Genomic DNA, 16,136 nt, shown 5'->3' with positions numbered 1-16,136 from the left:
ACGGGGGCATCTAATTAACTTAACAGACTTTTTCAATATGGGACTTGAGTGTACAGCTCACTCCTTATTCAATCCAGACCACCACTGCAAGGCAGATCTATGGAAAGAGAGCTGGCGGTTACCATCAGTAACCAATTAAAGAGGTCCTCTGCCTGGGCCCTGGATGAAAGGTGCTTCCTCCTGATGAACAGGGCTCCTTGGAGTAAGGAGTTAGGCTAAGATGAATTACTATCACTGATGTGACTGAGGACTTGCTGTGAAAGGCACCAGAAAATTATTAGGAACAGAGTTACAGACAAAAGGCTATTGAGCGCTCTCTTACTCAAATGACTTGCTTGTTGATCCTGAGAGCTACAATAGGATTTCAGGGCTGAAACCTTACCCCAGGATGCTGGCAACTTGGACCTCAAGGGCAAACAAATGATTTCTCACAACGTAGAGCTGTAGAGCTGTGAGCTGGGTAGTAAAAGTTAGAGGAAAAGATAGTTCTGATGGAATCACTACACTACAAGCTCTCTGAGAACAGAGATTTTGTCACTGCTATTTCCCTAGTGCCTGGAAGCATGCCTGACACATAAATATTTGTTGAATGAATGAACGAACTTCCCTGTCCTACACAGCAGCCACTAGCCACACGTGGCTATCGAGAACTTGAAATGTGGCTAGTTCAAGTTCAGTTGTGCTGTTAGTGTAAAATACATACTTGAATTCAAGGATTTAGTACAACAAAACAATGTAAAATATCTCCTTGATAATTTTTATATTGATTATATACTCAAATTATAACATTTGGATATATTGGGTTAAATAAAATGTATTGGTTTTTCCTGTTTCTTATTACTTTGTTATGTGTCTGCTAGAAAATATAGAACCACATATATGGCTCATATTACAATTCTATCGGACAGCATTGGTTTAGAAAATGTATTTCACTACCCCAGATATATCAGCATTTGTTTTGATATAAAACATTTTACATTACACAGCTATAAATTCTAGTAACAATGACTGCAGGAAGATGTGCCGTGTGTTTTCTGCCTCTTGGCACATCACCAAGAGTTTCCGAGCTAAGCAAAGTCCAAGGAGCACCGGTCTAGTTAGAGTGACAGTTTTTTAAAATAAGCTAAAACTTTTAGGATTGTTGTTCTTTTTCTTCCCCTAAGATTGGCACCTGAGCTAACATCTGTTGCTATTCTTCTATTTTTTTTTTCTTCTTCTCCCCAAAGCCCCCTGTACACAGTTGTATGTTCTAGTTGTGAGTGCCTCTGGTTGTGCTATGTGGGATGCCGCCTCCGCACAGCCTGATGAGCGGGACCACGTGCACCTGGGATCCGAACCGGCAAAACCCTGGGCCACCGAAGCAGAGTGTGCAAACTTAACCACTTGGCCATAGGGCTGGCCCCTAGAATTGTTCTTCTAAACTAATGTATTTTCACATTCACTCGAAACATTACCTCAGATGTATGAGGTAGCGTAATAACCGTTCTTCTGTATGTCGGATGTTCTCTTTATTAACACTTCTCTTCATTTCTTGTTTAACAGGTACAGAAAAAGTTCTTTGTCGTAGGAATGTCTGATGATTGGCTGGCATATCTCGTAAGTCATATATCACAACAAACATCTTCACCACAGTCTTATTAGGATTAAATAAGGTCTGAAGAAACAATACAGAAATGATTCTTTAAAAACAGTGATTTGTTGATTTGACTCAAAATGATTGTGCCAATATTAAAATAGGTTTTTTAATAATAAGGTAATCCCAGTGGATATGTCAGTTTTGGGACTAAAGTTAATAAAATTTCAGAAGTTTATGGAATAATATCCAATATTTTTAAAAACAGTTCAATTAAATTTTTTATTTCACAATAATCCTGTAACAAATCAAAATCTTTAGTCACAAATTTCATATTAATAATAGCCAATAAACCTTTATTCCTTGTTCAGATTTTAAGAAATAGTTCCACTACATTAAGCAAAATACACTTTTACTGGGTTAAAACATTCAGTTCAATTATTTCAAACATTAACTTCATTAAAGTGTATCAATTGCAAAGTTCTCAAAATAGAATTTTAATTTTCCTCACATTTTAATGATGAAGAGAATTTTTTAAAAATAAAAGCTTGGTAAAAGTAGACTTTTGGTATTTTAGGTACATATGGTTGTGTAAAATTAAAAATATTTTCTCAAAAAAGAGATCTTTTCCTACTTGGAATATTTTCCAAGTTTAGAAAATACAGTTCATTATTATTAGTTACAAAGATGGCTAAGTAAAATTTCAAAAACTGCAGTGACACTAGACTTTTTTTAATCATCAATATCATAATAGACCAAACTATGTATCCTTAGTGAAGGCTAAATTAAATTGATACTTGGCTATGAATAATCCAAGGAATATTATTTTTAAAAGTATTCATTTTTAAACAAAATCCCAAGCTGCTGATCTGACTTTAACCAAATTACCAACACATCAATAGGTAACTTGGTGCCCATGCTTTCAGAAGCTCATCCGTGGCACTGGACATCACTCACTGAATCAAAATGAGAAATATATCAATATTATGATCCACTTTTTGAAATCTAGTGAGTCTTAAAAGATTAAGGCTAATACATTCAACAACCGCAACAACTAGCAAGCCAGGAGTTCAAACCATGTTTACACATAATTAAACTATAGAAGGAATGAAAGACATACCCAAATCTCAGATTTAAAATTAACCATTAAAGTTGGCAGTCCTCAAACAAGAGGTGAATGTGCTGCCTCTGGGTTTACGCCTCATTATTATGACAAGTGACAGTTAGCTTTCCAGTGACCCACACTTACTCATGAGCTACACAGCCAGAGGCAAGAGAATACAAGATCATCACTCTTTTAGTTCAAGAAATCCATTCAACATAAAAATCTTACTTTAATATGTAGTTATTCTTCCTCAATAAAATTTATATAAATGTATATATGGCAACATACACACACATCGATATTGCATAGTACTGTGTTTCATTCCTGTGTGATGTGAAGTAAACAAACGTGCAGACTCCTTGCTGTACTGGACAATGGTCATGAGTCAAAGTGGTCTGGCCAAGCACTGATCACACTGAGGCCGAAGGTCATAAAACGGCTTGTTGAATTAGACTAGATACTGAGTGTATCTAGAACTCGGGTAGACTTTTTTTTTTTTAATTTCAGCTTTATTGAGGTATAATTGACAAATATCAGCTAAACTCTTTTCAGTCTGCAAGAGCCAACTCTGTAATAGACTTCTGGGCTTGCGGGATTATCCTGGGTCCGACTTGGAGATGAACTCAGTCACAAACTGGCCTTGATATCAAATTATTCTTCTGAGAACTCTAGACCAAGGATGACGAAGGATTGCTCTGGGCTAGAAGAATTCTCCTGAGCCTAAACTAGATCAACACCCAGACCAAAAGGAAAGACGTCTTCTCTACCCTGACACATGTCAGACTACATTTCTGATTTGTATAACTAACTCCTTAGATCAATTTTAGAAATTATTACACTAGGGGCGATGTAATTTTGCTTCCCAAGTTTCCTGCCAAAGCAATACTAACATTTGGGGTCTCCTTTTAAATAGGTCAATCTAAACCTAGCTTATTAGATGAAATAGAAGGCACTGGTAATGCTAGGCTCTAATTACATTGAAAATAGCTCTATTTAAGTTATGTAAACTGTCATATACTATTTCTCTAAAGCATTCACCTTGATTAGCTTATTAATGCTTTCCTTTTATGGAGGTCCCCAAATGGTCATTCCTGGGGCAGAGCAGGGAAACTCCAAACAAAGCTGCAGCCCCACTGTTACTTACCAAAGTTGTTGCAGCAGCAGTAGCAGGAGAAAGGGCTAAGTTCTATATGTATGTGAGAGAATGATTATTGCAATTGTAGGCTATAAAACACATACCACTTGTATTGTTCCTGAAGGAGGTACTCGATAACCCCTTTTACCAAGGGACTCTAAAGTAATCACACCCTTGAAATAAAAGAAGACAAATTGAGTACAAACTGACATATATGTATATAAAGACTAAAATAAGAATAATATATCATGTAATTACTAAGATTTCACAACGTATGAAAAAACATTCATTAATTCTATTGAATTAATAGGGAAACATTCTATGAGTATGAAATAGTGACAGGCCCACCCGTAAGGAAATAATTTGCTGTTCTTCCTGGAGATGCTGCAATAAATAATATAATATAATATAATATAAAATAATATAATATAATAATATATAAGATCAATAGCCATACTGCTTGAAATTTCTACTATGATATAAGATACAGAAGGAAGAAGTTCCTTAACTAAAAAGGAAATAAAGGGAGATGATAGGATTATTCCCTTGTATCATGTGGGAGAAGGGAAATGAAGAGGTAAAACAATTTATTGGTTTTAAGTCAGTGAGTTAAGTTATATAAATGGATTTTGACTAGAGACAGACCAGCATCATCAGCATCACCTGTGAACTTGTTAGAAATGCAGAATTTCTGGTTTCTCCCCAGACCTAGCAAATCGAATCTGCATTTCAACAAGATTCGTACATTAAAGTTTGAGCAGCACTGCTGCATTATAAAAGTAGTTTCTGAGAAGGATGTTCCCATCACTGCAGAAGTCCAAACAATGGGAAACAAGTTTGGAAGGGAAGCTAAGATCGACTATGTGAGAGTTTCTCAATAACCAGGATGACCAAATGACTACAGGTGGTGACTGTAACACTTAATTCTTCAATAGCTTTAAGACACAAAGCCTGGTTCAGTTGTTTTAACTGGGCTAATAGTTTTCTTTTGAGTAGTTAGTTCGTTAAGTAGAGCGCTTGCATGCTCTACATTTTATATCCCATCATTTTATGCTGTACATGCCAAAACATGTCACACTTATGTAAAAGTAAATATAAAACAGGAGCATCCCATTAGGCAACATCTCTGTTGGGTCTGACAGACAGAGCAGGGTTGCAAATAAAAAGTAGTGGACAAAGGTAAAAGGGAGAACCAGACTCCGACATGGGAATACCCCAATTCCAAGTGAACAGCGCTTGACCCGACTATTAAATCAACAAATTAACATTGGGAAATGTTCATGGAAATGGGCCCTGAAAAGACATATGTGGTTCTTAACAAATCTGACATATCACATGGGCATTTAAAGCATGAAAACAGCATATTAACAAACTGCATCCCTAACCAAAACAACAATGAAGTTTGAACAATTTCTCTCTTACAATCTGCTCTATATGAAGAATGCTATGGTATAGGATGCCCCTCTTCTTCCTAGTTCCAGAAAGAAAAAGTCAACTATATCTAAATAGTAGTTACCTTTATAGTCACATTGCTATAGGCAATACATCACTGTTTTTCCGTGCCACCCTTCCCTAAATATGTATAGGAAAAATGGTGAGGCAAAAACTACTACCAACCGTATACCTATTTCCTTTAATACGTAACAATTCTGATAGTTTTTAGAACATGATAAGAGTAACTAAATCAATTTATAAAGACAGAATATAGATTTTTTTTTAACTTTAAAGTTCAAGGCAACACTTTACAACAATTCCTAAGCAATGTCAGACCAGTAGCAGCATTGGCAAATGAGGAATTTTAGAAAGGGATTGAGAATTACTTGGAATTTTATTCATATTATTAAATTTATTATTATTTATTATTGTAATTTCATTATTTTAGTGGGTCAGCATATTAATATTTCTACCTAGAAAAAGTTATTGCATTTAACATAAAGAATAAAAATACATTTTCTTCTCATATTTTAGGATGGAATAGAAAGGTTAAAATAAACTAAATTGGGTCAAAATCATATACAAAATCTCCTCAAAGTATCGTGGAATAGAGAGTATGCAAAGCTTAGTAAAACTAAAAGAAGTTTATCTTAATTTGGTTAATTATAAACAGAAGAAAATAATATATGGTTCTTTAATATGATGATAATGCAAGTCATACCACGAATTTGCCACTGGCACACCTGCTTTAAAACTTTCTGCCTGGTTCCAACCATGCAACAGTTCCTAAACAGTGAAATGTTGTCATATTATATAATGCTTAGAAAACATTTTTACCACTGACTCCCAATTGGAGAGAGAGATTATATGGCTTTGAGTTAATCTTTAAGGAATTATTTAATAAAAAGTCCAACACCACAAAGACACATTTTCTGTGCTAAGATTTTCCTTTGTGAGTCATTTGGATAATCTGTGATAAGAAGTCCCAAGGTCATTATTAGAGTAACAAATAGGAGTTCTGGTGTCTCAGCTCTGCTGGTCTGTAATAGGTGTTAGCTTTTTTTGTTTTGTTTTGTAAGATTAGCCCTGAGCTAACATCTGCCGCCAATCTTCCTCTTTTTGCTGAGGAAGACTGGCTCTGAGCTAAACATCTGTACCCATCTTCCTCTACTTTATATGTGGGACACCTGCCACAGCATGGTTTGACAAGCGGTCCTAGGTCTGCACCTGGGATCTGAACCAGCAAACCCCGAACGCCGAACCGGAATGTGCGAACTTAATCTAAGCTGCACTACTGGTCTGGCCCCAGGAATATGTATTATCTTACCAAAACATAATCAGCCCTTTGAAAACAGACTAAACTACCAAAATATAAGGCTCTCTGAAGAACAAGATTAATTTTATTAATTTACACTAGGAAAGATTTGTGGTCTAAGGTTTGGACTGGGTCAGCTGCAAAGGAAACCCATTTTATTTAGTAAACCAACTTAGAAAAAAAATTACATAATGGAAAGTTTATTGAAGAATATTATCAGAGAAAAGTCAGAGATTCTTAAAGGATAGGCTAACTCAACTTAGTATCCTGATTTAATCTCTTTCCAACATCTACTTAAAATCTGTAATCAATTTCATGTACTTTCTGGAGACAAAGTGACAAAATCCTTTATCTCTCTTCTTTTTTTTTGAGGAAGATTAGCCCTGAGCTAACATATGCTGCCAATCCTCCTTTTGCTGAGGAAGACTGGCCCTGAGCTAACATCCGTGCCCATCTTCCTCTACTTTATATGTGGGATGCCTACCACAGTATGGCTTGACAAGCAGTGCCATGTCCGCAGCCAGGATCCGAACCGGTGAACCCCAGGCCACCGAGAAGCAGAACATGCGATCTTAACCTCCATGCCACCGGGCCAGCCCAAAACCCTTTAATCTCTTAATCCTTCATTTTCTTAGATGTCAACCAAAGTCAAAGATTAATGCTGTTTTGCTCTTTTAAAGCACAGTTCAAATTACCTCTTACTCATGAATTTCACTCAAACATATTTATTTGAGCTGATTTTTAGCTAACTCACTCTTGTATCTTGTTTCTAAGCCATCCTAATGGTCCTCAGGGACTCTACACTAATGACAGATTACAGTACTTGAGACCTTATCTTTCCATTCTCGACTTCTACGTGCCAATGGTGTACGTGAAGCTGAGGAAACTTCCTGAGGTCCTGGTGAAGCATAACGGGCATCGTTACAGCTGTATTCCAATGTTGTGAGCATTCCAGTATGATACACATTTATTCTGATACTGAACTTATCTCACTGATACTTCCCATTTTATTAATTATCCAAAATTGGCAGTTATTTTTTCAAAATTATACTGGAAAAGTGGATATATCTTCTATGGTAAATGAAAAACAGGTGATTTATGTGATAACTGGGCAGGTTTGTGAAGGAGTGGGCCTCTGGTTTTGATAACAACCAATGTTGTACATCTTTATGATTATGATCCACAAGTATAAATATTATTGGGAAAAGAAAACTTTAAATAAATGAGCAGACACCCCTAGGCTTTTTCTGTCAAAGAATGAAACATTGATCAGGCTCTTGACTGAAGTTTTCACGCTTACAATGGAGTAAGGCTAAATAACCTTTCGTGAACAAACTGGACTAATAACGAATGGGCTATATTTAGATCCCTAAAAAAGTATGACTTCCCTACCTCTGTTGTTTCTCAATTACATAGAATTCCCTTTCACAATTTTTACCAATAACAAAAGACACTGTTACTAATGTCCTTGAAAACCTAGAAAGTGGGAGAAAGGGATATTAGGAGAGAAAGCAATTGGGCCAGGTGGTAAGCTAGGAAATTCCAGGGAGACCAAAGCTGTCTATTTCTATACCTATTGCAATTTGTATTCCTCAAAGGAAGACCTAACATGAAAACTCAGATCTGACTCCATATTTGATACCATCACTGTAAAGGATAGACTTGCATTGCTAGCCACTTCCTCCCTCTTTGTCTTCTGGAAAAGGGCAGATACTAATCCTACACCAAAACTTGGTATCATTTTTGCAGTTGAAAGCTTATTTTATCCTCAATCCATTGGAATAAAAAGTGCTCAAAACTGTGCTCTAATTCCCCTTAGCTATCTTGCTCTCCACTGAAACATTAGCATGGAGTCAGAAATAGCCAGTATTCTAAAGAGTCATGGGATTAGGAAAAAAATGGTCCAAAGACAAACCAAACAGGAGAAAGGGGGTAAAAAGGCCTCACAGAAGGCTTAAGTCACCAAACTTTCACCTGTACTCTACTGAGATGAGGATCACATGTGAAGGGAACCCTTGTGGCACAGTGAACACTTGAGAATTTCTGTGAACTTAGCAAGATATGGAATTACAATGTTTTACCATTTTTTCAAATCACAGAGAAAACACTAAATTTTCAGCACCATCTTCAAATGCAAAAGAGAATATCTATTGTTACAGCAAGCTCAGAAAGAAGGTGTAAGGTAACCTTTCAACTTTCAACTTCAACTTTCAAGGTATATTAGTCTCTAATCAGCCTGCAATTTTCTCTTAGGAAATGCTTTGGATTTTCAAGCATTGTGTCAAAGCAGTCCTAAATCTCTTTAAACTTAAAGATCCTTGTTAATAAGTTGGTTGATTTTAGCAGAAAAAGACAATTTAAAAAATACTTGCCATATAAGGAGAGGGAGCATTATCATCTGAAACACTGTAGAACGACACTTCAACTGGAAGAGTCAAATGCGTGGGGCAGAAAACACCACTTGCCCCTACCTCGGCAGTAAAACCATCAACAATGCCGAGAGGATCTAAACGATAGTTCAAGACAGATTCCTGGAAGACAAAATAATTTTTAAGAAATGAATTAAAAAGGTAACACATTCATTATGTTTTCTATTTAAAGAAATACATTACTATGCTTTCTGGCACTAGAGAAGTGGTTGCTACCATCGCCACGCCCTCATTTTGGGTGTCCATCTGACCTGAAATCAACCCCTCCCCCTTCAATCTACCATCCCATAAAGTTTGGCCTTCTCTCACTATTCCAACCCATGCTGAACTCTCCTTGACCTTCAACATTAGTTAGACCTAATTGTGTAATATGTTATTCTTATCTCTGTAAATAAAAATATGCTCTACCAGAGCAGGTATAACAGCAGAGATTTTCTTATCCCTTGCAGTGCTTATTCATGATGCTGGCCACGGAGAAAACAGTCGAAAACTTGCTAACACATCATATACAGAAGTTCCACCAAAAGATAAAGCCATTTCTAACTTGAACTGAGAAATAGTTGCTTCTTAAAAAAATACTGCTGGGGCCAGCCCAATGATGTAGTGGTTAAGTTTGCTCGCTCCGCTTCGGCAGCCTGGGGTTCGTGGGTTAAGATCCTAGGAGCGGACCTACACACTGCTCATCAGGCCATGCTGTGGTGGCCTCCCATGTACAAAATAGAGGAAGACTGGTACAGATGTTAGCTCAAGGCCAGTCTTCCTCAACAATAACAACAAAAATATTTCCAATCAAAATTTTCAAAAAAAAAACAAACCTGTTTTATGTGACATGTTTTATTGTTTAGTTTCACTTAAAAAACAGTAAATGTTCATTACAAAAAAACTTAAAAGTACAGAAGCACAAACAGTAGAGAAGCTCTTTATTCATTGCTCTCAAGGTTCCTTGCTGGGATAACCACTTTAACAATTTAGTATTTACCTTTCCAGGTATAAAAAACATTTTAAACCTTTCGTAAGCTCTCTTTTTTAGACATATAGCAACACATATATGCATATTTCATGACATGTGAGTAGCATTTCTTTGATTTGGTCATTCTTTGAAAAAGAAAACACTGCAAGCCCTCATGAGTCTAGTGGTCTGTGTACTCTAAATTTGAAATAGTGACACAAGCAATTCTAAAGTCCCCTGGTCAAACAGATAAGACCAAGAGACCTATGTTACAACCAACCTTCTTTATTCTCCTCCTGCTCCTCAAGCAATCCAATCCATAGCCTATTGATTTGACCTCTCAGTCTCATGGCCTTGGCTCTCTCCTCCACCATCACTAACTTAGCTCAGATCCTTACAACCTCTCCTCCGAACAAATGCAACATCTTCTAATAGTCATTCCATCTCTGGTGTATCCTCTGTATTACTGAGAGTTGTTTTTCTTTTCTTTTCTTTTTTTTTAAAAGTCTTATGTCACTCACCAGGTTAAAAACTTGGTTTCCTGCTTTCTATAGGATGAAGTCAAATCTTCATAGCATGGCATCTAAACCCCTCCCTACCTTTCTTGCCTCATTTCTCCCCACTTGCACACGAAGTCTCACGCTCCAGTTCCAATTGGTGCTTTCCAACATCACCATGTTCTTTTACTACCTTTGCAAATGTAGTTCCCTCTGTCTAGAATCCCTTGCCACTCCCTACACAAATTTCTTGGCAAATGCTACTCATCCTTTGTAACCAAGCTCAAGCGACAGTTCCTCAGTAAAGCTTTCCCCAATTCCTTCAGCAGAGAGAGTGGGTATATGAGGACTGAGGAAACTTCTGCCACAGTGCTAATTACTTGCTTTTATAAATTATTTACATCTCCAGTAGATCATAAATTTCTCTAAGGCAAAAAACATAATCACTTAGCTTTGTATTCCTAGTATACAACATGACGCATAGTAGGTACTCAATAAATGTTTCTTAAATAAGAAAAATATTCTAAAGATGTATAAAATTTACATAGTAAGAACACATACAAAAATGCTTATGGATAAGGCCAACGACCCATATTAGTTTCTCTCTTTATTCAGATTTTTTTGACTTTAAATTAATATACTAGGATGCATGCTAGGCACTACTCAGTTCAAAACAACAAGAAAAGGAAATAAAAAGCATATAGATTACAAAGCAATAAAACTGTCCCTATTTGAAGATGATATGAGCGTCTATGTAAAAAATCCCAAAGAATCTAAAAAAAAAAAAAATCAATAAAATTATTAAGTTGAGCAAGGTCATAGGCAATTATATATATGTATATATACACACACATATATACACACATATAAAATCACTTAAATATACAGCAGTGAAGAATTGGGAATTAAAAACTCTTTAAGTATAATTTACAATATCACCAGAAAATACAAAATAATTAAATATAAATCTACAAAAATATGTCTAAGACCTGTATGCTGGAAACTACGAAACACTGATGAAAGAAACCAAAGAACAGCTAAATAAATGTGGAGATATACTGTGTTCATCTACCAAAAGATTTAATATTCTTAAGATGTTAATTTTCCATAAATTGATCTATATCAACCCAATCCAAACAAAATCTTAGCAGCTCTTTTGTAGAAATAGACAAGCTAATTCTAAAATTTATATGAAGAAGGACAGGAACTAGAATAGTTAAAGCAATTTTGAGAAAGAACACCACATTAGAGGACTCACATTACCTGATGTCAAGACTGGAATAATTGGACATTCATATTCATAAAAATGAACCTTGACCATACACTTCATGTCATATATATAAAAATAACTCAAAACAGATCATAGATTTAAATATAAGAGCTAAAACAATAAAACTCCTAGTACAAAAGTTTTGTGACCTTGGGGTTAGGTCAATGGTTCTCAACCAGGGGACACATGTCCACGTTCAGGGACCTTTTTGGTTGCTATGACTAAGGGCAGGGTCTTACTAGAATCTAGCAGGTAAAGCCCAAAGATTCTGCTAAACATCCTACTATGTGTAAGATAGATTCCATAACAAAGAAGTATCTGGCCCAAATATCAAGACTGCCAAGGTTGAGAGGCCTTGGGTTAGGAAAAGATTTTTTAGATACAACATCAAAATCAAGATCCCTAAAAGAAAATAATAAATTGGACATCAACAAAATTTAAATCTTTTGCTCTTCAAAAGACACTTACAAAAATATAAATCTAAGCCTCAGACTTGGGGAAAATATTTGGAAAACATATGTGCTTACTTGGGAAAGCAAAGCTAAATGGTAAAGCACAGAAAAGAGGTTCAACAGTATTAGTCATTAGAGAAATAGAAATTAAAACCACAGTACAATAGCACTATACACCCACTGGAATGGCCCAAATTAAAAAGACTGACCATTGCAAACCTTGGCAAGGATGTGGAGGAAGTAGAACTCTCAAACACTGCTGGTAGGAATTAAAAATGGTACAACTACCAGTTATAACCCAGTTTGGCAGATTCTTAAGAAGTTAAACAGACATTTACCATATGCAGACACTCCATCTTTAGGTAGTTACTAAAGAAAAATGAAAGCATATCCACACAAAAACTCATACATGAATATTCATAGCAGCTTTACTTAGCCAAAAACTGGAAATGACCCAAATGTCTAAAATCAGGTGAATAAATAAACTATGGTATGTCCATATAACAACAATAACAAGGAATGAACTCTTGATACATAGCACAACATGGACATTCTCAAAATAATGATGGTGAATGAAAGAAGCCCTTGACCTCAAAGAAGGAGTAAATAGTGAATGACTCTACTTACATAAGATTCTAGAAAATGCAAGCTATTTTATAGTGATAGAAAGCACTGGGATTCCCTCAGGTGGGAGAAATAACGTACTTCTAATGGCTGTCAATATCGTGCTAGACTAAAGTGATAGAAGAAGAGAATCACAGGATGGATGAGGACAAGGTTTTTGGAGAAAACATTAAATGGTAGCAAGAAAAAGTTAATAGCTAGCCACAGAAATCAGATGGAGAGCCTTCTACTTAGGTGTTACTCTGGGTCAATGTTTCTAGACTAGAGCCCCACAAATAATGTCAAAGTATCACAATTCTCCTCAACAACATTGCAGGGTAAGGCTTTGCCCTGTTTCAGGAAACAAGACCAATGTGTCAGTTTAGCAATTTAATTCTATTCTCTCCCCCATTTTTTAATTGCCATAGAGAGTCAAATTCACTAAGTAGAATAAATATCATCTATAATAAACTGGAGAGAGCATCAAAATCATTACAAATTTAAGGAGGATCCATGGGTTGGACAGTCTCAGAACTTCCCTGTATTTCTCTACTCAAGTCATGTGGAAATGTGTGCATATCTGCACAAACAGAATCCCGTGAAAAGAACAAGGTACTGATATTTTAACGATCTTCTCTTTTCTAAAGTTTTCACACATCAGATGCTCTCTTTTTCCCCTTATAAATTTTCTTGTTATACAAAGGTTACAGAGTACCTGACCCTCACAATGGCCTTATGCAATTTTAAATTGATGACAAAGAATAGAGAGTTTAACATCTCTGAACTGGTACCTTAAAAGTAACATGGAAAAGAGATCAACTTATCATAAAATATCTTTTCTTTTTATTTCCACTAAAATTTTGAAAGATAGCCTCAAAATTAAAATATTGCTTTCAATAAAGCATACTGTTAATATATCAAACCACAACTCCAGTAATGCTATGTAAATTAAAAATACAAATTTTAAATTATTTTCCTGTAAAAAACTCACCAATTAAAATCACTTCTAAAATGTCATTTACAGGTTCACGTTTAAGGTTGTTTTCTAATTAAAGACAACTAAACCCATAATACTTGATCCCAAGTAGAAATACGGATATTAAATAAAGTAGCACATGTATCAGAGACTCTTTACCATTTGATTTTTTAAAAATAATCTTATTTTAGAATAGATTAAGTTTCACAGAGAAGTTGCAAATATAGTACAAAGAATCATTTGATTTTGAAACTTAACCTCCTTGATCATGAAGGGGCTGTTATCAGCCCACCATCATCCTTCCTGGGTCCCTGAGCCAATTTTACAGGGTAAGAAGGTATGATCAAGTCAATCCTCTGGCCAGAATAACCAATACCTCGAACCAACCTGATTTCACCTGAGTCCTCTCTCTCCTCTCCCAGCTACCCAATTCTAAGATGTCACTGCCAACCATTCTCCCAGCTTCACGTCTCATGGAAAGGAAAGGAAAGGAAAGAAGGGGATTTCAAGGCTCGGGAAAAACATAATCCATTCATTTATTTCCCTTTCACAAACAAATGACGTAAATGACACACTGGATCTAGGTTAAGAAAGGTCAACTCTTAAAATAGTTTCAAAGAACATTACCTCAAAATTTCCCAAGAGACTAAGGCTTGTTATAGGTGGAGCACTAGAACTCAGAAATGGTCTTTCATGAATATTTGGATCATCTGCAATATTTAAACATGGTCGAGGACTAGTAAAAAAAAAAAAAAAAACAAATCAGCAAGTAGACACATTAGCCACAATATTTTCTAATTTAGCAAGAATCTGATCAATTTTACTTAAACTACCATAATAAAATTTAATCTAATCAAATTTTAAGATATGACATATCTTGTTTAAAATTTCTGATTAGATTTTATAAATTTTCTTATAATATTTGATAAAGAATATATATAACATCCTAGAAGTTTTCAAGGTGGAATTTATAACATATCACAGTGACATCTACTGAAAATAGATAATAATGCAGTCTTCTATATCAACCTGCATTTTCAGTTAAAAATGAGAATACAAAGGCAAAATTATGTGACTAAAGACTATAACGAGAATGTTATTTGTTAACATGGAACAAGTTGCCAAAGCTTTTCTGCAAAGGAGTGTAAAGCAAAGGAGGAGGTGAATGACCAGAAATCTGCAAACCCACTCAAACGTTAAAACCAATGTTTTAACATGATTTATTACGACCAATGTATAGTGGCTATTCATTGTCTTACTTTCACCCTCACCCATCCTTGGTAACTGTGTGTGTGAAATTATATTGAAAATGATAACCAACTGGAAAGGAAGATTCCTGTTAAAATTTTGATTTTTAGAGTCAATATTATTTATTGTGGAAGACCAGAATTTTGTGTAATACTGTTTCATATCCACAAGTGAATTTTATGATAAATACCTTCTAGATGACAAGCTTTTCAGATGCAGTAAAGAAGAATCCAGATCAAAGCAACCTGATTGTGTCTTTCTTTGAGGAACCTAAGGTCAAAATAATCATTTGTGATATTTAAAAAGACTGTAATTTTTTCTTGATAGCACACTTTTCAAAAGAAAGCTAAGCATTATCTTAAATATCATAAAATTCTCCCATAACAGCTTACTTAAAATCATGCTCTTTTATTACATATTATTCTTATGTTCTCATTTTATTAACTAGTATAGAAAAAACAGCTGATTAATAAAAGCACTTTTACTAGGTTTTGATTTTTTAAGAAGCAGTTTTTCTAAAACCAAATCTTACGTGGAATCCCAATATATAATATAACCAGAATTTTCAACCACCATTGTATATCAGATTACATTTAAGACAAACCGCCATCTAGCTCAAAATATAATAAGAATGAAAGACTCAAGTGTAAATTAAAGATAAAGTCATTTACAACATGCAAGTTAGCTTTGTTTCTAGAATTAATAGTAAATATATATAAAGCATCTGAGTGATTAGTCTAATTCGGTGACTAAGAAAAAACAGATGATACTGAAAGTCTAAACAACCTCAATTTTTTTTTCTTTGGAGGAAGATTAGCCCTGAGCTAACATCTGCTGCCAATTCTCCTCTTTTTGCTGAGGAAGACTGGCCCTGAGCTAACATCCGTGCCCATCTTCCTCTACTTTATATGTGGGACCCCTACCACAGCATGGCTTGACAAGCCTTGCCATGTCAGCACCCGGGATCCGAACTGGTGAACCCTGGGCCGCTGAAGCAGAATGTGCACACTTAACCACTGTGCCACTAGGCTGGCCCCAAACCTCAATATTTTTGAGAGTTATACAAGTGCACAATTCTATTGTTTTTCAGTCAAACTTAATGTGAAATTTTCCATCTAAACTCTAACATCTTCAATTCTAGAAAGGTCTC

At 35.4% G+C, this 16,136-nt stretch overlaps 1 protein-coding gene across 37 annotated transcripts in view; it reads right to left on the bottom strand.

The window, feature by feature from the left end:
• ATOSA (atos homolog A) overlaps window positions 1-16,136 on the bottom strand; it is a 109,658-nt gene that overhangs the window by 2,304 nt on the left and 91,218 nt on the right. For 25 of the 37 annotated variants that reach the window (XR_011541111.1, XR_011541112.1, XM_070623934.1 and 22 more), the window contains 5 exons: window positions 15,177-15,256; window positions 14,366-14,474; window positions 8,935-9,093; window positions 3,918-3,986; window positions 1,455-1,654 (listed from right to left, as the gene is read on the bottom strand). Coding sequence is in view for 27 of the 37 variants with exons in the window: in XM_070623934.1 (XP_070480035.1) it covers window positions 1,455-1,654; window positions 3,918-3,986; window positions 8,935-9,093; window positions 14,366-14,474; window positions 15,177-15,256 (617 nt within the window). In the remaining 10 variants the exon portion in view is untranslated. Of the gene's footprint in view, window positions 1-1,454; window positions 1,655-3,822; window positions 3,987-8,934; window positions 9,094-14,365; window positions 14,475-15,176; window positions 15,257-16,136 lie in introns of all 37 variants that reach the window. The other 12 variants (XR_011541148.1, XR_011541155.1, XR_011541147.1 and 9 more) reach the window with 2 other exon arrangements.

Source organism: Equus przewalskii, chromosome 1, assembly GCF_037783145.1.
Source record: "Equus przewalskii isolate Varuska chromosome 1, EquPr2, whole genome shotgun sequence".
Classification (NCBI taxonomy): domain Eukaryota; kingdom Metazoa; phylum Chordata; class Mammalia; order Perissodactyla; family Equidae; genus Equus; species Equus przewalskii.
This window is presented reverse-complemented; position numbering and strand designations above follow the sequence as displayed.